At 44.7% G+C, this 27,900-nt stretch overlaps 1 protein-coding gene across 3 annotated transcripts in view; it reads right to left on the bottom strand.

The window, feature by feature from the left end:
* Window positions 1-22,254, bottom strand: part of ccdc18 (coiled-coil domain containing 18) — a 36,562-nt gene extending 14,308 nt beyond the window's left edge. The window contains exons 1-16 of one of the 3 annotated variants that reach the window (XM_064942226.1): window positions 21,814-22,254; window positions 21,392-21,614; window positions 21,022-21,177; window positions 20,823-20,932; window positions 20,555-20,683; window positions 20,201-20,297; window positions 19,990-20,111; window positions 7,395-7,719; window positions 7,179-7,266; window positions 6,648-6,865; window positions 6,422-6,532; window positions 6,154-6,285; window positions 5,722-5,856; window positions 5,430-5,507; window positions 5,037-5,153; window positions 4,410-4,577 (exon numbers count right to left, since the gene is read on the bottom strand). In XM_064942226.1, coding sequence (XP_064798298.1) covers window positions 4,410-4,577; window positions 5,037-5,153; window positions 5,430-5,507; window positions 5,722-5,856; window positions 6,154-6,285; window positions 6,422-6,532; window positions 6,648-6,865; window positions 7,179-7,266; window positions 7,395-7,719; window positions 19,990-20,111; window positions 20,201-20,297; window positions 20,555-20,683; window positions 20,823-20,932; window positions 21,022-21,177; window positions 21,392-21,614; window positions 21,814-21,917 — 2,313 coding nt within the window. In that variant the 5' untranslated portion in view covers window positions 21,918-22,254. The remainder of the gene's footprint in view (window positions 1-4,409; window positions 4,578-5,036; window positions 5,154-5,429; window positions 5,508-5,721; window positions 5,857-6,153; window positions 6,286-6,421; window positions 6,533-6,647; window positions 6,866-7,178; window positions 7,267-7,394; window positions 7,720-19,989; window positions 20,112-20,200; window positions 20,298-20,554; window positions 20,684-20,822; window positions 20,933-21,021; window positions 21,178-21,391; window positions 21,615-21,813) is intronic. The other 2 variants (XM_064942207.1, XM_064942217.1) reach the window with 2 other exon arrangements.
* Between the last annotated feature and the right edge of the window lie 5,646 nt (window positions 22,255-27,900).

Genomic DNA, 27,900 nt, shown 5'->3' with positions numbered 1-27,900 from the left:
AGAGGATGCATCTCCTTCCTGAGCGGTATGACGGCTGCGTGGTCCCATGGTGTTCATACTTGCGTACTATTGTTTGTGCAGATGATAGTGGTACCTTCAGGCGTTTGAAAATTGCTCCCAAGGATGAACCAGACATGTGGAGGTCTACAAAAACAATTTGTGAGGTCTTGGCTGATTTCTCTTGATTTTCCCATGATGTCAAGCAAAGAGGCACTGAGTTTGAAGGTAGGCTTGGAAATACATCTACAGGTACACCTCCAATTGACTCAAATTATGTCAATTAGCCTATCAGAAGCTTCTAAAGCCATGACATCATTTTCTGGAATTTTCCAAGCTGTTTAAAGGCACAGTCAACTTAGTGTATGTAAACTTCTGACCCACTGGAATTGTGATACAGTGAATTATAAATTAAATAATCTGTCTTTAAACAATTGTTGGAGAAATTATTTTTGTCATGCACAAAGTATATGTCCTAACTGACTTGACAAAACTATAGTTTGTTAACAAGACATTTGTGGAGTGGTTGAAAAATAAGTTTTAATGACTCCAACCTAAGTGTATGTAAACTTCCGACATCAACTGCATCACCCTCACTAACTTTAAGCGTCAGCTGTCAGAGCAGCTTACCGATCACTGCAGCTGTACACAGCCCATCTGTAAATAGCCCATCCAACCAACTACATACCCCATCCCCATATTTGTTTTCCTGCTCTTTTGCACACCAGTATTTCTACTTGCACATCCTCATCTGCACATATATCACTCCAGTGTAAATTGCTAACTTCACCACTATTGGCCTATTTATTGCCTTACCTCCTTACTTCATTTGCACACACTGTATACAGATTTTTCTATTGTGTTATTGACTGTACGTTTGTTTATCCCATGTGAACTCTGTGTTGTTTTTGTCACACTGCTTTGCTTTATCCTGGCCAAGTCACAGTTGTAAATGAGAACTTGTTCTCAACTGGCCTACCAGGTCAAATAAAAGGTGAAATAAAATAAATACAAAATTCAACCAGCTTCACCTGGAATGCTTTTCCAACAGTCTTGAAAGAGTTCCCACATATGCCGAGCACTTCTTGACTGCTTTTCCTTCACTCTGCGGTCCGACTCATACCAAACCATCTCAATTGGGTTGAGGTCGGGTGATTGTGGAGGCCAGGTCATCTGATACAGCACTCCATCACTCTTCTTATTGATCAAATAGCTCTTACACAGCCTGGATGTGTGTTTTGGGTCATTGTCCTGTTGAAAAAAGGAATGACAGTCCCACTTAGCCCAAACCAGATGGGATGGCGTATCGCTGCAGAATGCTGTGGTAGCCATGCTGGTTAAGAGTGCCTTGAATTCTAAATAAATCACAGACAGTGTCACCAGCAAAGCACCCCCACACCATCACACCTCCTCCTCCATGCTTGAAGGTGGGAACCACACATGCAGAGATCATCCGTTCACCTACTCTGTGTCTCACAAAGACACAGCAGTTGGAGCAAAAAAATCTCAAATTTGGACTCCAAACCAAAAGGAATGATTTCCACCGGTCTAATGTCCATGGCTCGTGTTTCTTGACCTTCTTACTGGTGTCCTTTAGTAGTGGTTTCTTTGCAGAAATTCAACCACGAAGGCCTGATTCACACAGTCTCCTCTGACCAGTTGATGTTGAGATGTGTCTATTACTTGAACTCTGTGAAGCATTTATTTGGGCTGTAATCTGAGGTGCAGTTAACTCTAATGAATTTATCCTCTGCAGCAGAGTTGGGTCTTCCTTCCCTGTGGTGGTCCTCATGAGAGCCAGTTTCATCATAGCACTTGATGTTTTGTACGACTGTTCCGGATTGACTGACCTTCATGTTTTGAAGTAATGATGGACTGTCGTTTCTCTTTGCTTATTTGAGCTGTTCTTGCCATAATATGGACTTGATCTTTTACCAAATAGGGCTATCTTCTGTATACCACTCCTACAACTGATTGTCTCAAACGCATTAAGGAAAGACATTTCACAAATTAACAAGGCACACCTGCCTGGTACGGCAATTGCTCGGCCTCCGACCGCAAGGCAATACAGAGGGTAGTGCGTACGGCCTTACCTGCCAGTCTATAAATTAGTCTAGCATGGGTAGGGTGGTCATCTGAATCAGGGTTAGTTTGGCAGCTGGGGTGAAATAGTAGCGATTCCGATAGAGGAAACCAAGTCTAGATTTAACCTTAGCCTGCAGCTTTGATGTGCTGAGAGAAAAACAGTGCACCGTCTAGCCATACTCCCAAGTACTTGTATGAGGTGACTACCTCAAGCTCTACATCCTCAGATGAAGGAGTCACACCGGTGGGGAGAGGGGCATTCTTCTTATCAAACCACATGACCTTAGTTTGGAGGTGTTCAGAACAAGGTTAAGGGCAGAGAAAGCTTTTTGGACACCAAGAAAGCTTTGTTGTAAAGCATTTAACACAAAACCCAGGGAGGGGCCAGCTGAGTATAAGACTGTATCATCTGCATATAAATGGATGAGAGAGCTTCCTACTGCCTGAGCTATGTTGTTGATGTAAATTGAGAAGAGCGTGGGGCCTAGGATTGAGCCTTGGGCTACTCCCTTGGTGACGGGCAGCGGCTGAGACAGCAGATGTTCTGACTGTATACACTGCACTCTTTGAGAGAGGTAGTTAGCAAACCAGGCCAAAGACCCCTCTGAGATACCAATATACCCGAGAGGCGTCAGCTGGCTTTAGAGCATTGGGCCAGTAACCGAAAGGCTGACAAGATAAAAATCTTCCCTTTCCTTAGCCGGCCCACAATAATGGAATGGTCTACCATATCAAAAGCTTTGACCAAGTCAATAAAAATAGCAGCACAACATTGCTTAGAATCAAGGGCAACAGTGACATCATTGAGGACCTTTAAGGTTGCAGTGACACATACATAACCTGAGTGGAAACCAGATTGCGTACCCGAGAGAATACTATAGACGTCAAGAAAGCCAGTCAGTTGATTATTGACATGTTTTTCCAACCCTTTTGATAAACAGGGCAAAATAGAAATTGGCCTAGTTAGGATCAGCTTGATCTCCCCTTTAAATACAGGATGCACCGTGGCTGCTTTCCAACCAATGGGAACCTCCCCAGAGATGAGAGACAGGTTGAAAAGATCAGCAATAGGCTTGGAGATGATAGGGGCATCAACCCTAAAGAAGAAAGGGAGCTCCTTTGGCACCTCGGACTCCGTGACCGCCTGCAGGGAGACATTTTGTAGGAGATGAGGAAACATTGGACGGGCAAGGAGGCATTTTTTTTTTTTTACTTTTCCTTGATTACATTATTTGATCTGTAGTTCTCTTTCCTATAGAAAGAGAGAATAAATGAAAGAAGGGAGAGTAAGACTGTCTGGCCAAAAATATTCAAAGATAAAAGTGACATACAGGAAGTTGATGATAAATCAGGAACTGTCCATGAGAATGAGGAAGAACGACAGGGTGCATACTTTGAAGAATCTCAAATATACTGTATTTTGATTTGTTTAACACTTTTTTGTTTACTACATGATTCCATGTGTGTTATTTCATAGTTTTGATGTCTATGTAGAAATAGAAAAACCCTTGAATGAGTAGGTGTTCTAAAACTTTTGACTGGTTGTGTGTGTGTGTGTGTGTGTGTGTGTGTGTGTGTGTGTGTGTGTGTGTGTGTGTGTGTGTGTGTGTGTGTGTGTGTGTGTGTGTGTGTGTGTGTGTGTGTGTGTATATATATCCCATATTCAATTAGTAATACCAAATACTGTAATACAACTGGTTTTACTTTAAGTTGCATTTCTGTGTATAATGGTTTTTCATACGGTAAAATACCCACTTAAATTATTCACCTTAAAACAAATGGAAGACTTGATGATAACCTAGTTGACAAAAGGTTTACACAGAAAGCATGTTGCCTGTGGGAAATTCAGCTCTCATGTTCCCTGTCAAGCCACGCTTTGTAGACAGAAAAGTCCTGCCCGCAAGTGAATAGATTTATACTGGCTTTGGTTAATGGAGTCATTGTACTATGTTTTTTTTGTGAGGGCAGTTTTGAGAAAAAGAAAAAAAATTAACAGTGTGGCAAGTCAAATACTAAAACGAGTTGAAGTGAATTAATAGAATATACGCATTTGCTTTTCAGGGAGTCTTTCTGGAAGTGGTTTGCACTTTAACACAGAGGTCAATATAATAGGCTGTGTCCTGCTTATTCAGCTGCATGAAGACTACTCGACCATTGAGATACAACCTGGGTCAAGTCCCCATGTCCCGCTAGGGAGCTCCGTGACAAATGTGTGTTTTACCTTCGCTGTCACTGCGATGTCAGCGGCCGCCCTGTCTACAAGACACATGTTCCTACCTGGCGTCTAGGTAGAGCATCCGTCAGTCTCTCCAAGCAGGCATCCGTACCTGTCCCTGTAGCTGGCTCTGGCTTTCCTCCAGTTCGGCCACACGGGTGCTGCTCTCCTGCAGCATGCTCTGCTGCCGCTGCAGGGAGTACTGAAGCTGGACACAGCGCTCACTGGAGCGGCCACACACCAGAGCGCTGCTACGCAACTCCTCCTGCAGAGACGACAGCTGTGGAGTAGAGCGAGAGAGAGACAGGGGTTTATACACACACACAGACATGGACTCTCTCACACGTACACACAGACGACAAGGTGAGACACACACACACACACACAGACATGGACTCTCTCACACGTACACACAGACGACATGGTGAGACACACACACAGACATGGACTCTCTCACACGTACACACAGACGACAAGGTGAGACACACACACACACAGACATGGACTCTCTCACACGTACACACAGACGACAAGGTGAGACACACACACACACAGACATGGACTCCCTCACACGTACACACAGACGGCAAGGTGAGACACACACACACATGGACTCTCTCACACGTACACACAGACGACAAGGTGAGACACACACACAAGCACGGTAACGGAGCGTGTCAGACAGTCACAATGGAGTATAAGCAACAGGGCGGTAGCAACACGGAACACAGACGCACACCTCTTTGCCCTTGACGTCCAGCTGTCTCTGGTAGTGCTGCTTAGCGTCCTCCGTCTGCAGTAGGCAGGAGCTCAGCTCATCCCGACAGGACGACAGGGCTGTCTCCAGCTGCCTCACCTGACACACGTCACAAACACAGAACATAAATACGGTCCGTGTCAAGCCACACGTGTTCCTGTCCTCTTTCCTTTGCCATACATCCCTTGTGAAGCTCGTACACGCCCGTGTCAACGATCTACGGTAAGATGGCGGTAAGACCCTCGATTTGATATTGATATGTCGTCACCAAGCGTCTTTGCAGAGCACAGTACGGTACAGTTGATATGCATTTAAACTGAGTGCTAGAAAAACCTGGGTATAGCATTCAATACAGTGTCTTCCATTTATTGTTACCTTGGTGGAAGACTCGGTGGCCTGCTCTCTGACACTCCGTAGAGCCTCCTCGCCGTGTTTCACGTTGGTCTCTCTCTCCTGGTGATAAGTACATTGAGATCTCATGACAAGGTGCACGGCACACAAGCAAGCTATTTATTCCATTAACGCTATGGCTTCACGTACGGTCATGAAATGTCATTTAATGAGTGTTCTGGCACAAAATGGCTGCCGTGCCATGCATCCCAGTTACATAGTAGTGGTTCCTGAGAGGATGTGTAGGATTAAACTGTATAGCTGTGGTGGTTCTGACCTGTGTGAGCTGGTCCAGGGAGACCTGCAATAGGTGGGCTGTGCTCTGGGCCTCGTGTCTCTCCCTCTGGGCACAACACACAGCCTGCTCCAGCTCTGAGACCTGGGCCCGGGTCTGGTCCAGAGACAACTGCAGCTGGAGACAGGGAAGGAGCAAGAGAGGGAGAGAGGGACAGAGGCAAAGAGATAAAAAGGGAGAAAGCCACTACTACCGAGAGAGCCCACAATGACATGTTTTTATTTTTATTTTTTACTTTTGCTTGATTTCATTATTTGTACATTTCCTAGAAAATAGAGGAAATGAGAGAAGGAAGAGGGAGACTGTCTGGCCCCAAAAAAAGTCAACGATAAAGCGGCATAGGAAGTTGACGATGAATCAGGAACTGTACATAAGAATGAGGAAGAAAGATCCACACACAAACACGAGACTCACCAGTTCCACTCTGTCCTGCAGTTCCTTGCACTGGTCAGCACGGGCCTTTTTACTTTTGTCCAGAGCCTGTTGGAAGTCCCTCTGCTTCTTGCTCATCACAGACTGGTAGTGCTGGATAGCACTGGCCTTCTCCTGGGATGAGAGAAAGAGAGAGAGAGAGAAAAAAAGGTAGAGAGAAAGAGAAGTAGAGAAAGAGAGTACCTCATAACAATGAGCATGCTTTATGAGTCACTTAATGTGACGTGTGTGTGTGTGTATGTGTGCGTACCAGCAGCTCCTGCTCCAGCTGAGTGTTCTTCAGAGCAGCCAGTGAGTAGGCAGAGCTCTTCTCCTGCAGTTGTTTCTCCAGAGCCGCCACACGAGCACTCTTCTTCTTCAACTGTAGCAGGACAGCAAGACCACCGTGGGGTGACGGTCAGAATTCAACAAATACGACTCACACATCAGATACACGCAGCACGCACGCACACACACCTCTCCCCTTCCCCACTCACCTCCTTCTCAGCATCGGTAGCCAGGCTGGCCCTCTGGAGCAGCTCGCTGTGGACCTGCTGGTAGTGGGAGGCCCTCTGGGCCATGGAGCTGTGCAGGGAGGAGACTTCCTCCTGGGCTTTAGACAGTCTCTCCTGGAGCCTGGAGGCCAGGGAGCTCTGTCTGCCCCGCTCTGCCTCTACCGCCTGAAGCACTGGGAGCAGCTGCTGGTATCGCTCACCTGGAGGAGTGGGGGGAGGGGGGTGTAGAGGGAGAAGGGGGAGATGGATGGATTGGAAGAGGGGGTAGGTAGAAGAGAACGAGATAAATAAAAAATAATCACACAGCCCAACAACCATAGGCTACCAAATAAATACATCAACTCAGTACAAAGACATACATCTGGTTCACAGGAGGCTGGTGAAGGCGAGAATGGGATGGTATCAAACTTGTGATACCATTCGATCAATTCCGTTCCAGTCATTACTATGAACCTTTCCTCCCCAATGAATGTTCCACCAGCCGTCTGGGATTCGGTTGTACTGCACACACACCTGGCTTGGGTCTGAGTGGGTCTGTCGTTCCTGTGTAATCCACTGGGAGCAGCATACAGGGCTTCACACAGAGAGGTCCCTCATCACCCTGTAACAACACAACCCCATCAAGTGGCTAAATAACTAAGTATCTCCCCATCACCCCAAGTTGACGGTCTGTTTTTGTGCATATAAATATATATGTCTGAATGTGAGTGACTGTACGTGTCAACGTACGTGCGTGTACGTGCGCATGTCCCCAATCCTCCATACCTCTCGGAGGTGCAGCAAAGCCAATATACTCTCCAGACTAGATAATTCAGCCAGGCTCTGCTGGGCCTCCCTCTGGCATTGGACCAGCCTGTGTTCCTGGCACTGGGTAAGGGCCCGGAGGTCCTCTACCTCCCTGTGGAGAGAGGTCAGCTCCCTGGCCGCCAAGGCCCGCTCCCCCAGCTCCAACTCCAGCCGCGAGGCCCGCTGGGCAGCCTCCTCCAGACGTCCTTGGAGCTCAGAGTTTTTTGTGTTGAGTGTGCGCGCCTGGGTGACCTCCTCCTTCAGCTCACTAAAGAGATGGTTTCAATGACATACAGTGCATTCAGAAAGTATTCATACCCCTTCACTTATTCCACATGTTGTTGTGTTAAAGCCTGAAATCAAAATCGATTCAATAGATAGTGTGTAAAACAACACCACATAATTACAAAGAAAAAGCATGTTTGCAAATATATTGAAAATTAAATACAGCAATAACTAATTTACATAAGTATTCACACCAGACTCAATGCTTTGTAGAATCTGCTTTGGCAGAGATTACGAGTCTCTCAGGATAAGTCTCTAAGAGCTTTCCACACCTGGATTGTGCAATATTTGCCAATATCAAAAAAAAAATGTATTTGTCACATGGCCGAATACAACAACCTTACAGTGAAATGCTTACATACAAGCCCTTAACCAACAATGCAGTTTTAAAGAAAATACTCCCAAAAAAGTACGAAATAAGAATAACAAATCATTAAAGAGCAGCAGTAAACACCGCGAGGCTATATACAGGGGGTACCGGTACAGAGTCACTGTGAGGGGGCACCAGTTGGCCCCGGTGATGGACTGGGCCATATGCACCCTCAGTAGTGCCTTGCAGTCGGAGGACAAGCAGTTGCCATACCAGGCAGTGATGCAACCAGTTAGGATGCTCTCGATGGTGCAGCTGTAAAACTTTTTGAGGATCTGAGAACCCATGCCAAATCTTTTAAGTCTCCTAAGGGGGGAATAGGCTTTGTCGTGCCCTCTTCAAGACTGTCTTGGTGTGCTTGGACCATGTTAGTTTGTTGGTGATGTGGACGCCAAGGAACTTGAAGCTCTCCACCTGCTCCACTACAGCCCAGTCGGTGAGAATGGGGGCATGCACGGTCCTCCTTTTTCTGTAGTCAACAATCATCTCCTTTGTCTTGATCACGTTGCGGGAGAGGTTGTTGTCCTTGCACCACACAGTCAGGTCTCTGACCTCCTCCCTATAGGCTGTCTCATCGTTGTCGGTGATTAGGCCTACCACTGTTGTGTAATCGGAAAACTTTATGATGGGTGTTGGAGTCGTGCCTGGCCATGCAGTCATGAGTGAACAGGGAGTACCGGGGGGGGGGGCTGAGCACGCATCCCTGTGGGGCCCCCATATTGAGGATCAGCGTGGCGGATGTGTTGTTACCTATTCTTACCACCTGGGGGCGGCCCATCAGCAAAAACAGGATCTAGTTGCAGAGGGAGGTGTTTAGTCCCAGGGTCCTTAGCTAAGTAATGAGCTTTAAGGGCACTAATGGTGTTGAACGCTGAGCTGTAGTCAATGAATAAAATTCTGTGTGAAAGGGCAGTGTGGAGTGCAATAGAGATTGCATCATCTGTGGATCTGTTGGGGCGGTATGCAAATTGGAGTGGGTCTAGGGTTTCTGGGGTAATGGTGTTGTGAGCCATGACCAGCCTTTCAAAGCACTTCATGGCTACAGACGCAAGTGCTACAGGTTGGTAGTCATTTAGGCAAATTACCTTAGTGTTCTTGGGCACAGGGACTATGGTGGTCTGCTTAAAACATGTTGGTAATACAGACTCAGACAGGGAGAAGTTGAAAATGTCAGTGAAGACACTTGCCAGTTGGTCAGCGCATGCTCAGAGTACACATCCTGGTAATCCGTCTGGCCCTGCGGCCTTGTGAATATTGACCTGTTCAAAACGGTCTTACTCACATCGGCTGAGGAGAGCGATCACACAGTCGTCCGGAACAGCTGACGCTCTCATGCATGTTTGTGTTATTTACCTCGAAGCGAGGATAGAAGTAATTTAGCTCGTCTGATAGGCTCGTGTCACTGGGCAGCTCTCAGCTGTGCTTCCCTTTGTAGTCTGTAATAGTTTACAAGCCCTGCCACATCCAACGAGCGTCGGAGACGGTGAAGTACGATTTGATCTTAGTCCCGTATTGACGCGTTGTCTGTTTGACAGTTTGGAGGGCATAGCGGGATTTCTTATAAGCTTCCGGGTTAGAGTGCCGCTCCTTGAAAGCGGAAGCTCTAGCCTTTAACTCAGTGTGGATGTGGCCTGTCATCCATGGCTTCTGGTTGGGGTATGTACGTACAGTCACTGTTGGGACGACGTCATCGATGCACTTATTGATGAAGCCAGTGACTGATGTGGTATACTCCTCAATGCCATCGGAAGAATCCCGGAACATGTTCCAGTTTGTGCAAGCAGTCCCATAGTTTAGCATCTGTTTCATCTGACCACTTCATCTGACCAATATTTGCTTGTAAGCAGGAATCAGGAGGATAGATTTATGGTCAGATTTGCCAAATGGAGGGCGAGGGAGAGCTTTATGGGCGTCTCTGTGTGTGGCGTAAAGGTGGTCAAGAGTTTGTTTCCCCTCTGGTTGCACATTTAACATGCTGATAGAAATGAGGTAAAAACGGATTTAAATTTCCCTGCATTAAAGTCCCCGGCCACTAGTAGTGCCGCCTCTGGATGAGCGTTTTTTTGTTTGCTTATGGCGGTATACAGCTCATTGAGTGCGGTTTTAGTGCCAGCATCAGTCTGTGGTGGAATGTTGGCAGCTATGAAAAATACACTGAAAACTCTCTAGGTAGATAGTGTGGTCTACAGCTTATCATGAGATGCTCTACCTCAGGCGAGCAACAGCTGAGACTTCCTTAGATATCGTGCACCAGCTGTTGTTTACAAATATGCATATGCCCCGTGTCATACCAGAGGCAGCTGTTCTATCCAGACGATAGTGTGTATAACCCGCCAGCTGTATGTTATTAATGTCGTCGTTCAGTCACGACTTGGTGAAACATAAGATACTACAGTTATTAATGTCCCATTGGTAGGAAATTTTGTCCCAATTATTTTCTACCAAATGAACGTTAGCTAACAGTACAGATGGCAGCGGCAGATTAGCCACTTGTCGCCTGATCCTCACAAGGTACAGCGATCTCTTTCCGTGAAATCTCTGTTTCTTTCTCCTGCAAATGATGGGGATGAGGGCCTGTTCAGGTGTTTGGAGTATATCCTTCCCACCCGTCTCATTAAAGAAAGACTCTTCGTCCAATTTGAGGTGAATAATAGCTGTTGTGATGTCCAGAAGCTCTTTTCGGTCATAAGAGACAGTAGCAGCAACATTATGAACAAAATACGTTTAACAATGCGAAAAAACAAACAAAATAGCACAGTTGGTTAAGAGCCAATAAAACCGCAGCCATCCCCTCCGGTGCCATCTTCCTAGATATTTTCCCATTATTCTTTAAAAAAATGATTCAAGCTCTGTCAAATTGGGTGTTGATTGGCTAGACAAACATTTTTAGGTCTTGCCATAGACTTAAATTTACTTAAGTCAAAACTGTAAATCGGCCACTCAGAAACATTCACACTCTTCTTGGTAAGCAACTTGGGTTTCAGGTTTTTGTCCTGCTGAAAGGTGAATTCATCTCCTTGTGTCTGGTGGAAAGCAAAATGAACCACATTTTCCTCCAGGATTTTACCTGTGCATAGATTCATTCCATTTATTTTTTATCCTGAAAAACTCCCCAGTCCTTAATGATTACAAGCATACCCATAACATGATGCAGCCGCCACTACGCATGACAATATGGACTATGGTACTCAGTAATGTGTTGTATTGGATTTGCCCCAAACACAACACTTTGTATACAGGACAAAAAGTGAATTGCTTTGCCACATTTTTTGCAGTATACATTAGTGCCCCGTTGCAAACAGATTTCATGTTTTGTAATATTTGTTTTCTGTACAGGCTTCCTTCTTTTCACTCTGTCAAATAGGTTAATATTGTGGTGTAATTACAACGTTGTTGATCCATCCTCAGTTATCCTCTCACAGACATTAACTTTTTAAAGTCACAATTGTCCTCATGGTGAAATCCCTGAGCAGTTTTCTTCCTCTCCAGCAACTGAGTTTCGAAGGACGCCTGTATCTTTGTACTGACTGGGGCAGGGTTTCCGTTAGGAAAATGTGGAGCTTGACATTTTAAATTTGCCCGACATTTGAGAAATGTACCAAACCCATATGCATTGGGTTCTTAACCTGATTAGGGCATCCACCTACATTGCTCAGAATGACATTTAGAATATGGTAATTAGTATAAATTAAAACGTCTACAGGATCGGTGGGTCCCCTGCGGGACGGTTGAGCTAACATATGCTAATCACATTAGCCTGAAGATGTAAGTAACAAGAACATCTCCCAGGACATAGACATATCTGATACTGACAGAAAGCTGACATTCTTGTTAATCTAACTGTACTGCCCAAATAACAGTCACTATTACAGTGAAAGAATACCATGCTATTGTTTGAGAGTGCACAGCTATGAACTTGAAAATGAATTAATAAACCAATTAGCCACATTTAGTCAGTCTTGAAACAACATTTTGAACAGAAATGCAACGATCAGTCTAAAACTTTGCATATACAGTTGAAGTCAGAAGTTTACATACACCTTAGCCAAGTACATTTAAAAATCTGTTTTTCACAATTCCTTGTCTTAGGATCACCACAATATTTTAATAATGTGAAATGTCAGAATAATAGTAGACAGAAAGAGAAAATGTTTCATATTAGTGTTCAATTTGTATTTGGTAGCATTGCCTTTCAATTGTTTAACTTGGGTGAAACGTTTTAGGTAGCTTCTCACAATAAGTTGGGTGAATTTTGGCCCATTCCTCCTGACAGAAATGGTGTAACTGAGTCAGGTTTGTAGGCTTCCTTGCTCACACACGCTTTTTCAGTTCTGCCCACACATTTTCTATAGGGTTGAGGTCAGGGATTTGTGATGGCCACTCCAATACCTTGACTTTGTTGTCCCTAAGCCATTTTGCCACAACTTTAGAAGAATGCTTGGGGTCATTGTCAATTTGGAAGACCCATTTGAAACCAAGCTTGAACTTCCTGACTGATGTCTTGAGAAGTTGCTTCAATATATCCACATCATTTCCTTCCCTCATGATGCCATCTATTTTTGTGAAATGCACCAGTCCCTCCTGCAATAAAGCACCCCCACAACATGATGCTGCCACCCCCATGCTTCACTGTTGGGATGGTGTTCATCGGCTTGCAAGCCTCCCCACTTTTCCTCCAAACATAACGATGGTCATTATGGCCAAACAGTTCTATTTTTGTTTCATCAGACCAGAGGACATTTCTCCAAAAAAGTACGATCTTTGTTCCCATGTGCAGTTGCAAACTGTAGTCTGGCTATTTTATGGCGGTTTTGGAGCAGTGGCTTCTTCCTTGCTGAGCGGCCTTTCACGTTATGTCGATATAAGACTTGTTTAACTGTGGATTATAGATATTTTGTACCCGTTTCCTCCATCATCTTCACATGGTTTATTGAGGTTGTTCTGGGATTGATTTACACTTTTTGAACAAAAGTATGTTCATCTCTAGGAGACAGAACGTGTCTCCTTCCTGAACGGTATGACGACTGCGTGGTCCCATGATGTTTATACTTGCGTAATGTTTGTACAGATGAACGTGGTACCTTCAGGTTTTTGGAAATTGCTCCCAAGGATGAACCAGACACTGAGTTTGAAGGTAAGTCTTGAAATATATCTACAGGTAAACCTACAATTGACTCAAATGATGTCAATTAGCCTATCAGAAGCTTCTAAAGCCATGACATTTTCTGGAATTTTCCAAGCTGTTTAAAGGCACAGTCAACTTAGTGTATGTAAACTTCTGACCCAATGGAATTGTGAATTATAAGTGAAATAAACTGTCAGTAAACAATTGTTGGAAAAATTACTTATGTCATGCACAAAGTAGATGTCCTAACCGACTTGCTAAAACTATAGTTTGTTAACAAGAAATTTGTGGAGTGGTTAATAAACTAGTTTTAATGACTCCAACCTAGGTGTATGTAAACTAGTTTTAATGACTCCAACCTAAGTGTATGTAAACTAGTTTTAATGACTCCAACCTAGGTAACTTCTGACTTCAACTGTACACTACAGTTCAAAAGTTCGGGGTCACTTACATGTTTCTTTGTTTTTGAAAGAAAATCAAATTTTTGTCCATTAAAATAACATCAAATTGATCACAAATACAGTGTAGACATTGTTAATGTTGTAAATTACTATTGTAGCTGGAAATGGCTGACTTTTAATGGAATATCTACATAGGCGGACAGAGGCCCATTATCAGCAACCATCACTCCTGTGTTCCATTGGCACGTTGTGTTAGCTAATCCAAATGTATAATTTTAAAGGGCTACTTGATCATTATAAAACCCTTTTGCAATTATGTTAGCACAGCTGAAAACTGTTGGTCTGATTAAAGAAGCAATAAAACTGGCCTTCTTTCGACATGTTGAGTATCTGAAGCATCAGCATTTGTGGGTTCAATTACAGGCTCAAAATGGCCAGAAACAAAGACCTTTCCTCTGAAACTTGTCAGTCTATTCTTCTTCTGAGAAATTAAGGCTTTTCCATGCGAGAAATTGCCAAGAAACTGAATATCTCATACAACGCTATGTACTACTCCCTTCACAGAACAGCGCAAACTGGCTCAAACCAGAATAGAAAGAGTGGGAGGCCTCGGTGCACAACTGAGTAAGAGGACAAGTACATTAGAGTGTCTAGTTTGAGAAATAGACGCCTCACAAGTCCTCAACTGGCATCTTCATGAAATAGTACCTGCAAAACACCCGTCTCAACGTCAACAGTGAAGAGGCGACACCGGGATGCTGGCCTTCTAGGCAGAGTTGCAAAGAAAAAGCCATATCTCAGACTGGCCAATAAAACAAAAAGATTAAAGATGGGAAAAGAACAGACAAAGGACAGAGGAAGATTGGAAAAAAATGTTATGGACAGATTAATCTAAGTTTGTGATGTTCGGATCGCAAAGAAGAACATTCGTGAGATGCAGAAAAAATGAAAAGATGCTAGAGGACTGCTTGACGCCATCTGTCAAGCATGGTGGAGGCAATGTGATGGTCTGGGGGTGCTTTGGTGGTGGTATAAAGTGGGAGATTTGTACAGGGTAAAAGCTAAATTTGAAGGACACAATTATTATTTCAAGTAAAAATCATTATTTATAACCTTGTCAACATCTTGACAATATTTCATATTCATGTTGCAACTCATTTCATGTATGTTTTCAAGTGACACAAAATTTTGAATGAAAGTGTACATTGCTGCCATCTAGTGGCCAAAATGTAAATTGCTGGCATAAGTCATTATGGCCTTTCGTTTTTTTTCTTTGTATTATCTTTTAACATATATAATGTGTTATATTCTCCTACATTAATTTAACATTTCCACAAACGTCAAAATGTTTCATTTCAAATGGTATCAAGACTATGCATATCCTTGCTTCAGGTCCTGAGCTACCGGCAGTTAGATTTGGGAATGTTATTTTAGACAAAAACTGAAAAAAGGGGAGGTTCCTTTAGAGGTTTTAACAGAACATGTAAATTGAGGATACAACGATATGCAGGCTTTCTTACCGAATTCTGAGCCAACAAGACGAGTAACAAACAGCAAAATCACTCACCAAATGTGCGCTGCCCTATGGGACTCCCAATCACGGCCCGGTTGTGATACAGCCTGGAATCACACCAGAGTCAGTAGTGAAGCTTCTAGCACTGAGATGCAATGCCTTAGACCGCTGCGCCACTCGGGACCCCAATTAGGTGTCAAAATGCATACTGCCTCCAGCTCATTGCAGTGGTGTGTGACAGCCTGCCTTAACGTAGCCGTTCGATGGCGCGGTCAAAACAACTGGGAACTCGGAAATCTCAGACTTCCGACTTCAGTGCGTTCAAGGCAACTGGGAACTGGGTGGGGGTGGGGGTTTATTACATACAGTCGGGAGGAACTACTGGATATAAGAGCAACGTCAACTCGCCATCAATACGACCAGGAATATGACTTTCCCCCGAAGCGGATCCTGTGTTTTGCCCAACACCTGGGACAATGGATCGGATCCCAGCCGGCGAACCAAAACAACGACCCCGTAAAAGGGGCAGACGAAGCGGTCTTCTGGTCGGTCTCCAGAGATGGGCACATCGCTCACCGCTCCCGAGCATACTACTCGCCAATGTCCAGTCTCTTGTCAACAAGATTGATGAAATCCGAGCAAGGGTAGCATTCCAGAGAGACATCAGAGACTGTAACGTTCTTTGCTTCACGGAAACATTGCTCACTCGAGACACGCTATCGGAGTCGGTACAGCCAGTTGGTTTCTTCACGCAACGCACCAACAGAAACAAACATCTTTCTGGTAAGAAGAGGGGCGGGGGTGTATGCCTTATGATTAACGAGACGTGGTGTGATGATAACAACATACAGGAACTCAAGTCCTTCTGTTCACCTGACTTAGAATTCCTCACAATCAAATGTCGACTGCATTATCTACCAAGAGAATTCTCTTCGATTATAATCTGAAAACAAGACTCCCTAAATTCTATCAGCATATCGATTGTGCTACCAGGGCTGGTAAAACCCTGGATCATTGTTATTCTAAATTCCGCGACACATATAAGGCCCTCCCCCGCTCTCCTTTCGGAAAAGCTGACCAAGACTCCATTTTGTTGCTTCCAGCCTACAGACAGAAACTAAAACAAGAAGCTCCCGCGCTCAGGTCTCGTCAACGCTAGTCCGACCAATCTGATTCCACGCGTCAAGATTGCTTCGATCACGTGGATTGGGATATGTTCCGCATTGCGTCAAACAACAACATTGACGAATACGCTGATTCGGTGAGCGAGTTCATTAGCAAGTGCATAGGCGATGTCGTACCCACAACAACATTGACGAATACGCTGATTCGGTGAGCGAGTTCATTAGCAAGTGCATAGGCGATGTCGTACCCACAACAACTATTAAAACATTCCCAAACCAGAAACCGTGGATCGATGGCAGCATTATCGCAAAACTGAAAGCGCAAACCACTGCTTTTAACCAGGGCAAGGTGACCGGAAATATGACAGAATAAAAACAGTGAAGCTATTCCCTCCGCAATGCAATCAAACAAGCTAAGCGTCAGTATAGAGACAAAGTAGAGTTGCAATTCAATGGCTCAGACACAAGAGGTATGTGGCAGGGTCCACAGTCAATCACGGATTACAAAAAGAAAACCAGCCCCGTCGCGGACTACGATGTCTTGCTCCCAGACAGACTAAACAACTTCTTTGCTCGCTTTGATGACAATACAGTGCCACTGACACGGTCCACTACCAAAACCTGTGGGCTCTCCTTCACTGCAGCCGACGTGAGTAAAACATTTAAACGTGTTAACCCTCGCAAGGCTGCAGGCCCAGACGGCATCCCCAGCCGAGTCCTCAGAGCATGCGCAGACCAGCTGGCTGGTGTGTTTACGGACATATTCAATCCTTATTCCAGTCTGCTGTCCCCACATGCTTCAAGAGGGCCACCATTGTTCCTGTTCCCAAGAAAGCTAAGGTAACTGAGCTAAACGACTACCGCCCCGTAGCACTCACTTCCGTCATCATGAAGTGCTTTGACAGATTAGTCAGACCATATCACCTCCACCCTACCTGACACCCTAGACCCACTCCAATTTGCTTACTGTCCCAATAGGTCCACAGACGACGCAATCTCAACCACACTGCCCTAAACCATCTGGACAAGAGGAATACCTATGTGAGAATGCTGTTCATTGACTACAGCTCAGCATTTAACACCATAATACCCTCCAAACTCGTCATCAAGCTCGAGACCCTGGGTCTCAACCCCGCTCTGTGCAACTGGGTATTGGACTTCCTGACGGGCCATCCCCAGGTGGTGAGGGTAGGTAACAACATCTCCACCCCGCTGATCCTCAACACTGGGGCCCCACAAGGGTGCGTTCTGAGCCCTCTCCTGTACTCCCTGTTCACCCAAGACTGCGTGGCCATGCACGCCTCCAACTCAATCATCAAGTTTGCAGATGACACTACAGTGGTAGGCTTGATTACTAACAACGACGAGACTGCCTACAGGGAGGAGTTGAGGGCCCTCTGAGTGTGGTGTCAGGAAAATAACCTCACGCTCAACGTCAACAAAACAAAGGAGATGATCATGGACTTAAGGAAACAGCAGAGGGAGCACCCCCCTATCCACATTGATGGGACAGTAGTGGAGAGGGTAGAAAGCGTACACATCACAGAAAAACAATTGGTCCACCCACACAGACAGTGTGGTGAAGAAGGCGCAGCAGCACCTCTTCAACCTCAGGAGGCTGAAGAAATTTGGTTTGTCACCAAAAGCACTCACAAACGTTTACAGATGCACAATCGAGAGTATCCTGTCGGGCTGTATCACCGCCTGGTACGACAATTGCTCCACCCACATCCGTAAGGCTCTCCAGAGGGAAGTGAGGTCTGCACAACGCATCACTGGGGGCAAACTACCTGCTCTCCAGGACACCTACACCACCCGATGTCACGAGCCACTGCCTGTTCACCCCGCTATCATCCAGAAAGCGAGGTCAGTGCAGGTGCATCAAAGCAGAGACTGAGAGACTGAAAAACAGCTTCTATCTCAAGGCAATCAGACTGTTAGACAGCCACCACTAACATTGAGTGGCTGCTGCCAACATACTGACTCGACTCCAGCCACTTTAATAATGGAAAAATTGATGTAAAAAAATGTATATCACTAGCCACTTTAAACAATGCCACTTAATATAATGTTTACATACCCTACATTACTCATCTCATATGTATATACTGAACTCTATACCACCTACTGCATCTTGCCATCTTTATGTAATACATGTATCACTAGCCACTTTAAACAATGCCACTTAATATAATGTTTACATACCCTACATTACTCATCTCATATGTATATACTGTACTCGATACCATCTACTGCATCTTGCCCATGCCGTTCTGTACCATCACTCATTCATATATCTTTATGTACATATTCTTCATCCCTTTACACTTGTGTGTATAAGGTAGCTGATGTGAAAAATTGTTAGGTTAGATTACTCGTTGGTTATTACTGCATTGTCGGAACTAGAAGCACAAGCATTTCGCTACACTCGCATTAACATCTGCTAACCATGTGTATGTGACAAATAAGATTTGATTTGAATGGTCATCCAAATCGGAATTTGTATATTTCAGACTTCCCAGTTGTCTTGGAAGAACAACAAGATGCTGCAGCAGCTCAAATGTTCCACTCTGTATCTGTATGCTGTACGTGTGTGATAAATAAGATGCATAACGAATACCACACACACAACCTAATTTAATTCCACAAAACTTATTGAAATTCCCTTAAAGACTGATAAGCATGCCCATTCAAAAAACAAAAAATATTTCCATTGACTGGTATTTCCAGCAATGAATGAATAGGCTAAAAAGCATTATTTGGAAATAGGATTTTTGGGGGGTATTATTATTCTATATGGGGTTTTCCAAAAAACAATATTGGACAAAGGTTGGCTACTACCGGCTAATGGAAATCCTGGACTGGGTGTATTGATACACCATCCAAAGTGTAATTAATAACATCACCATGCCCTTCTTTGTGATGCATTGGAAAACCTCCCTGGTCTTTGTGGTTGAATCTGTGTTTGAAATTGACTGCTTGACTGAGGGATCTTACAGATAATTGTATGTGTGGGGTACAGAGATGAGGTAGACGTTCAAAAATCATGTTAAACACTATTACTGCACACAGAGTGAGTCCATGCAACTTATTATGGGTCTTGTTACGCACATTTTTACTACTAAACTTACTGAGGCTTGTCATAACAAAGAAGTTGAATACTTATTGACTCAAGACATTTCAGCTTTTCATTTTTAATTAATTGGTCCAAAAAAATATCTGAAAGCATAATTCCACTTTTACATTATTGTGTGTAGGCCAAAATCTCAATTCAACACCACGAACCGTATAGCTAGCTACTCAACTCCGTGATGATCAGGGCTTTAAATTAACTTGTGTTCACCAGCCACTTACGTCAGGTAGATACTAACATCTATCACCCACTCCGATTTTTGTTCGGTTTAATTACACCAACAAAACAGATGCGCATGCTTTGTAATGTTTCTAAAACTAATGTATAACTAGTAAGAAGTAGTGGTAAATTGAAACAAAAAGGCAGAAATACTTTGAAAACAGCTACTGCAGTATTTATTTTGCTCTAAATACGATCATACGTAATTATTTTTATTCACAAAAGCGAGTGAACTGCGTGTACTGTGGAGCCCTGGCCACCCACCAACGTGGCTGGTGAAGTAGACATATTACCCGCCAATGTCCAACTCTACCCGCATTTGGCAGGTGGTAATTTTAGGCCCTGTTGATGATAATGGCCACACCCACCTGATGGTTTGGCCCTGCTCCTCTCGCGCTCTCTCCAACACGGTGCACTTGCTCTCCAGCTCCTCTCTCTCTCGGTCACACACGATGAGACTCTCCTTCAGCTTGCTCTCGCTCTCCATGACCTTGGAAACACAGTCAAGCCATAAGGTCAAAGGGGCGGTCACTACTCATTATTTTCTATGCTGAACTAAGTAAGGGTTCAATGAGTTACCTTTTTCAGCTTAATGGAAATATTTGTCTTGTAGTCTTTGAAAGCGTCTGTGAGTTTCTCCGCATTGCGAAGGGCTTGGTTTCTTTGTTGCTCCGCTCTGTAAGAAACGAGACAGCTCAGTACATTGTCGTTATTTCACACTAAAGTACATTGTTATGCCTGTGAATGAGCAACAAGTGTCAGTGTTTTCCTTAGTTGGATTGTTGCCTATGTCCGGGCACAAAGGACCTGAAGGAACATCCTAGGATGCCAGCAACAAAATCAATTGAGAACAATAGGGGACTAATTATTTTAGATGGGGAGAATCAAAGCTAAAACATATTAATGCAAGGGGAAACAAGTGTCAAGTGTTACCGTTTTCCTTGTCTGGTTGTGTCGGTAAGCTCTGTTCTGAGCATGCTCAGTTCGTCTCTGAGTTCGGCTACCTGTCTGTCACTTTGAGTTGCTGCCTGCTGGCTCTGCTCTGCCTTCAACTCTGCAGTCCTAAATCAACAACAAGTCAACAACATACAATTCAGTTCTATTTTCATTCTGAAAAAGATATTGGAAAATACAAATTCAGTGAGACTTAATCACAATCTTACATTTAAAGACACAGAAATAAAAAAATATGCCTACTGACCGTAGTTCTTTGGCCTGGGCCTCCACCTCAGCCTCCAAGCCCAGGATCTGCTCCCTCATGACGGTCACACTGGAGGTCTTAGCCCCTACTGTGGAGCCCAGGAGACGGGCCTGAAGAAAGAGCAGATACACCGGCCATTTACCATCTCTCCTAGTGAATGTCAATGATCTTTACATGCATGGTTGTTCTCACTTAGTACCTTGGTTTTAGAGCTGGCCAGTTCAATCTGGGTCGCCTCCAGGTCACTGATGAGCTGTCTGTTCTCCAGAGCCAGGGAGGCGTTCTCTTGACGCAGGCAGCCTAGCTTCTTCCTGAGGGGGGCAACCTCCATCTCCACTGCCCTAGACGAGGAGCACTGATGGATACAGAGGTATAGACAGGTTAAGACATGAACCACAAACTAAACACACACACAAACATCAAAGACAAGAAACACACTCAACTCAGATTGTCAAGCAAACAGACAAAGTCTGTGACATTATAGCTACAGAGTTAGTGTACAAATGACCACACACATACAGTAACATAGACCAGTCCATCTGTAAATAAAGTGGCTGTCTCTCTCTCACCCTGGAGTCAGTACTGGTGGGTAGGCTTTCACAGGCCTGTCTCTCAGCTGTCCTACTTCTGTGGAGGGGTCTCTCAAGACTTGGGTTGTCAGGTGGAGGATGTGGGACATCAGGCCGCTGTAGGTCCTCTAGGGACAGAAGACCTGGCAACCCATGTACTAAACTCCTCTCAGACCGCTCACTGTGACTCTCATGTCCTGAGTGACTCTCATGTCCTGAGTGACTTGGAGGATGGCAAAAAGGCATGTCAAAGTAAGTGCTACACCTGTTGGACTTTCAGAGGACCTAACAGTCTGTTAGTCAATTGGGCTATGTGCGTGAGGAAGTTGCATTGACTTGCACCTACCTGTGACTCAATTGGGGAAATCAAGTTAGCCAAGTAACGTTATATTCACACCTAGCAGCAAGTTAGCGTCGCTTACCTTAATTGTTCTCCCAAACTTTGCAAACTAATCTCCGTCAATCGCAATTGATTCCTTAAACTGGCCACATCCTCGACAATATCCTCGTCGTTGTTGTTAAACATTGGTGGCTGTCATTTGCACACGCTAACGTTAGCTAGCTAGCTAACATCAACAACTCGCGTAGCCAGTTTATCAATCAACAGGTTGCTAGGGTTATTTGTTAGCTAGCTAGTTAGCTAACTGAAGATGTATAGCAACTATGTGCTGTGGTACTCTGGATAAAGTTACTTCGCTAGTGGAATAGGAACATACGCGGTAATCTTTGAAAAGGTTCATAAAGTTTAAACATCTTTTACTGCTTGGCAGTTCAGTCGCTCACTGCCAAAATTGTAAACATCGCTCAGCATCGTGTCATTCGATTGGACGAGAGGGAACTGTGTGAAAAGTGATTGGTTTCACGAAGAGGTCGTGAACTGCAAAGGCCGCGAATGGTGGCGCGTTTTGGCTGACCAATTCAAAAGCATATACTTCCCGGCCTCCGAGAATTTTCCTTTCTGTCTGTGTTTTGGTTCTGGCAAATTCCTGTCAAATTCTTATTCATCTCAATTTGTGGAGCAGAAATATGCAGAATGACGAAATATAGTGGATAATAAGAAATAAAAAAATGATGCATAGATATGTTTACTTTTGATTCATGTAGTTGACAACAACATATCATGAGTCATAGCTGAATAAATTCCCTTCAAAATGTGAGTCTGACCCTCACAGGAACCTTTTGACACAAGTCATCATTGATAGCCCAATCATAAAAATTGCATTTACTTTGAAAGTAATTTAAGAGGAAGGAAAGAAACGCCATATATACAGTTCAATACAATATTCAATTGAATGCGACAATATGCCACGATGTATGAGTGCCATTTCACATACATATGTTCCTATCACGTGTGGCTTCATTCGTTAGACATGCAGTATACAGCTTGATTCCAGGAATCGACCACCTACAGTACCTTCAGAAAGTATTTACATACCTTGACTTTTTCCACATTTTGTGGTGTTACAACCTGAATTTAAATGGATTATATTGAGTTTGTCACTAGCCTATACAAAATATCCCATAATATAAAAGTGGAATTATGTTTTTCGATATTTATACAAATTAATTCAAAATTAAAATCTGAAATGTCTTGAGTCAATAAGTATTTAACTTCTTTGTTATGGCAAGCCTAAGTTCAGTAGTGAAAATGTGCTTAACAAGTCACATAATACGTTGCATAGGCTCACTCTGTGTGCAGTAATAATGTTTAACATGATTTTTGAATGACTACCTCATCTCTGTACCCCATGCATACAATTATCTGTCATTGTATTGAATCAATACACCCAGTCACTACAAAGATAGGCGTCCTTCCTAACTCAGTTGCCGGAGAGGAAGGAAACTGCTCAGGGATTTCACCATGAGGACAATGGTGACTTTAAAACAGTTACAGAGTTTAATGTCTGTGATAACAGAACTGAGGATGGCTCAACAACATTGTAGTTTCTCTACAATACCAACCTACTTGACAGAGTGAAAAGAAGCAAGCCTGTACAGAATACAAATATTCCAAAACATGCATCCTGTTTGCAGCAAGGCACTAAAGAAACACTGCAAAAAATATTGAAAAACAGATTAGTGTCCCTACTTCCCAAAACACTTGAGCGTACTGTCTATAATAAACTGTTGTTATCTCTCTCAGAATTATCTTTTTGACTCTAACCAGTCAGGCTTCAAGACGGCTCACTCAGCTGAGACAGCTCTGCTTTGTGACGGAGGTTCTCCGCTCTGCCAAAGCTGATTCTCTCTCTCTGTTCTCATCCTCCTAGATCTATCCACTGCCTCGACACCGTGAACCATCAGATCCTCCTCTCCACCCTCTCAAGACCTGGCGTGTCAGGCTCTGCACACTCCTGGATTGCATTCTACCTAGCAGGTCACTCCTACCAGGTGATGTGGAGAGGATCTGTCTGCACCACATGCTCTCACTATTGAGGTTCCCCAAGACTCGGTTCTCGGTCCTCTCCTCTTTTCTCTATACACCAAGTCACTCGGCTCAGTCCTATCCTCACATGGTCGCTCCTATCAATGCTATGCAGATTACTCTCAACTATTCAGACCCTTTACTCAGTACTTTGTTGAAGCACCTTTAGCAGCGACTACAGCCTTAGGTATGACGCTACAAGCTTGGCACACCTGTATTTGGGGAGTTTCTCCCATTCCTCTCTGCAGATCCTCTCAAGCTCTGCCAGGTTGGATGGGGAGTATCGCTGAACAGTTATTTTCAGGTCTCTCCAGAGATGTTCATTCCTGACTAGTCTCCCAGTCCCAGCCCCTGAAAAACATCCCCACAGCATGATGCTGCAACCACCATGCTTAACCGTAGAGATGGTGCAGGTTTCCTCCAGACGTGACGCTTCGCATTCAGGCAAAAGAGTTCAATCTCGGTTTCATTAGACCAGAGAATTTTGTTTCTCATGGTCTGAGAGTCCTTTAGGTGCCTTTTGGCAAGCGGGCTGTCATGTGCCTTTTACTGAGGAGTGGCTTCCGTCTGGCCACTCTACCATAAAGGCCTGATTGGTGGAGTGCTTCAGAGATGGTTGTCCTTCTGGAAGGTTCTCCCATCTCCACAGAAGAACTTTGAAGCGCTGTCAGATTGACCATTGGGTTCTTTGTCACCTCCCTGATCAAGGCCCTTCTCTACCAATTGCTCAGTTTGGTCGGGAGGCCAGCTCTAGGAAGAGTCTTGGTGGTTCCAAACTTCTTCCATTAAAGAATAGTGGAGGCTACTGTGTTCTTGGGAACCTTCAATGCTGCAGAAATATGTTGGTACCCTTGCCCAGATCTGTGCCTCAACACAATCCTGTCTCGGAGCTCTGCAAACGATTCATTCAACCTCATGGCTTTGTTTTTGCTCTGACATGCACTTCCTCTTCGGTGGGGTTTATCGCCGGTTGGCATCCAACATTATGGTGCATTACCGCCACCTACTGTACTGGAGTGTGAGCCAGAGACAGGGAGAAACTAAATCCTACCTGCCAGCCCCATTACTCTTAAAAAAAGATAACATATTTGAGACTCTATCTAATGACGTTCTACTCAATATACTATTTAAACTAATTTCCCATATTCACTTCTCCCTCATACTCAGCCTCTCTCTTTCCCTCTGATACTGTCCACAATGTATCAATACATGCTCCACGGTCTCGGTTTCCTGGCATTAATCACACTTTCCCGTTGAATGCTTTCCTATCATATTTAACGTTGTTTTCAACCGACTGTGTCGCACCCTTAATCTTGTAAAATAGCCTCCTCTCTTCTGTCCCTTCCTGCCATCCTCCCTTCCGTGACTTTCCTCTGTACTTGAAATAAATGCCTGCTCTGAGTATCTCTATTCCACTGCTCCTGCCATCTCTGCACCGTCACTGTCCATATCAGGCTTTTCCCTCTGCTTTGCTCATTGAAACTATGACATCAACATTCCCACTTCTAAGTGCTTGTTTAGCCAGTACGTCAACTGCCTCGTTCCCCTTCACCCCCACATGGGCTGGGACCCAAGTAAATCTTATCTGTATACCCATCTGCCTAATCCTACCATGGGTTTGTAGCACCCCATAAAGCAGGTCTTGTCTGCTTCGTGAGCTAAAGGACTGGAGACTCATTAACACTGCACATGAATTAGAGCAAATAACTGCTCTGTCAGGCTTGACTTCCTCCACCCACTGCAAGGCCAACAGTATGGCCATCAGCTCCGCCATATATACAGCCAGATGATCTGTTACACGTTTCCTGACTGCCACCCCACATTCCTGCACCACAAATGCTGACCCAGTACATCCTGTCCTTGGATCTTTTGAACCATCTGTGTAAATGGCCACAAAATCCTGATACACAGAATCCAGATGGATCAACCACCTCCCTATCTTTCTGTAGTCTCTCCAATGCTTCTAGATCAACTACTGGAGGTGGGAGGAGCCATGGTGGATTAACAGGAATAGCTACAGTTGGGCAAAACTCCCTTCCATACAGTTCCATCTTCTTCCCCTGGGTATCACCCACCCACCAAAAGCTTGTGTTCTGTCTTCGCTCATGTCCCCAGCATGCCTGTAAAATCCCTTTTGCAGAATGAGACACTCATGTCCCTGTAGATTGACCCAATAATTAATTGCCAGCTGCTGTCTCCTAATCTGCAATGGCATATCCCCCATCTCCACCTGTAGTGCAGCCACTGGGGACGTACGAAACACCCCACTACATATTCCGAGTCCTTGCCCCTGTGTGACATCTAGCCTTTCCAAGGATGTCCGGGCTGCCGAACCATACGCTGTACTGCCATAGTCGATTACAGATCGGATCAATGCAACGTACATGGTCCTTAATGAGGAACGCCCAGCTCCCCCACTCCTTCCACGTCAGACAGCCCATCACATTTAGTACCTTCTTACACTTTCCCACCACTCTCTCAATGTGTTCTGCCCAAGTCAGTCTAGTGTCAAAGTATACACCAAGAAACCTGAAGGCCCCCACCCTCTCCAAGTTTCTCCCATTTAACCTCAAGCATACCTCATCTCCCACCTTCCTCCTGGTAAAGAACTGTGTTTTCTCTACAGAGAACCTGAATCCCCACATTAATGCCCACCGCTCTACCACATCAATTGCTTCCTGTACCTTCCTGACTATGTATGGCACATTTCTTCCCCTCTTCCATAAGACCCCATCATCTGCAAATAACGACCTCCGAATATCCCGCTGTACCTGAGAGCAAACGCCATTGATCATGATTGAGAACAGCAGAGGACTAATCACACACCCCTGTGGTGTACCGTTATACACAGGTAGTTGCCTGATAGCGACTTTCCCAGCCTCACCTGGATCGACCTTCCAAACATGAAATCCTTTATCTAGTTGTACCTTCTTCCTCCTACCCCCATAGTATCAAGCTTGAATAACAATCCCTCCTTCTCCACATCAAAAAAGACAGCTACAACAGTCTCCTTGTTCACCTGAGCCTTCCTGACCTCTGCTTCTAAGCAGATCACTGGGTCCAAAGTTCCCCTTCCCTTCCTGAACCCACTCTGATGTGGCGATACTAGCCCCCTGCTCTCCAGGAAGTAAGCACTGGGTTCATAGTTCCCCTCCCCTTCCTGAACCCACTCTGATGTGGCGATACTAGCCCCCTGCTCTCCAGGAAGTAAGCACTGGGTCCATAGTTCCCCTTCCCTTCCTGAACCCACTCTGATGTAGCGATACTAGCCCCCTGCTCTCCAGGAAGTAAGTTAGCCTCTCTGTAATCATACGTTTCATAATCTTACATACATGTGATGTTAAAGCTATTGGCCAATAGCTTGCTGGCCTCGTTGGGTCCTTCCCTGGCTTCCAGATTGGTACCACCCTTCCAACTGCCTGGTAGTTTCCCCTCCTCCCACACTGTGTTGTGCAACACCAAAACCTTATCCAGTGCCTCATCACTAAGATGGGACAACATAACATAGCCCACCTCCTCTTTCCCAGGTGAAATTAACCCAGCCTTACCTATTGCCCTTTTAACCTCTGCCATGGTAAATGGTGCATTCAATGCATCATTTACATCCTCCCTCCTACCCAGCACTTCAGGATGCTCCTCTCTCGTTATCTCTCTCCCACTCTGACAAATTGGCCGAGCTATGCACTTCGACAAACGCTTTGGCCATCATCTCTTCCTTCTCATCGGTTACTGCCACATCCTTCCCACTAGTCAACACTGGATAATCCCACTCCCTTGTGACCCCACTCATCCTCTTAATCATCCTGGTGTCGCAGAACCGACGCCAACATGACCTCTTTGCCTGACGAATAGTTCTCTTCAACAGGGCCTGCTTATACTGAATCTGATGTTGGAAGTTATGCATCCTTTTCAGTATACTAAATGCCCTGTTCCTACACCTCACCATTTCCCCAAACCCCTCCATCCAACTTGGGACTGCTTTCATCCTCCTCCCTGAACTCTAAAGTATAGCCTCAGTAGCTGTCCCCACCCAGCTATTCATACTATCCACATTCCCCCCTCATATCCACCCGAGCCATCACCT

This window comes from Oncorhynchus masou, chromosome 3 (assembly GCF_036934945.1).
Source record: "Oncorhynchus masou masou isolate Uvic2021 chromosome 3, UVic_Omas_1.1, whole genome shotgun sequence".
In the NCBI taxonomy this organism is placed as follows: domain Eukaryota; kingdom Metazoa; phylum Chordata; class Actinopteri; order Salmoniformes; family Salmonidae; genus Oncorhynchus; species Oncorhynchus masou.
The sequence above is the reverse complement of the archived record's forward strand: the minus strand, read 5'-3'. Positions and strand labels throughout refer to the sequence as shown.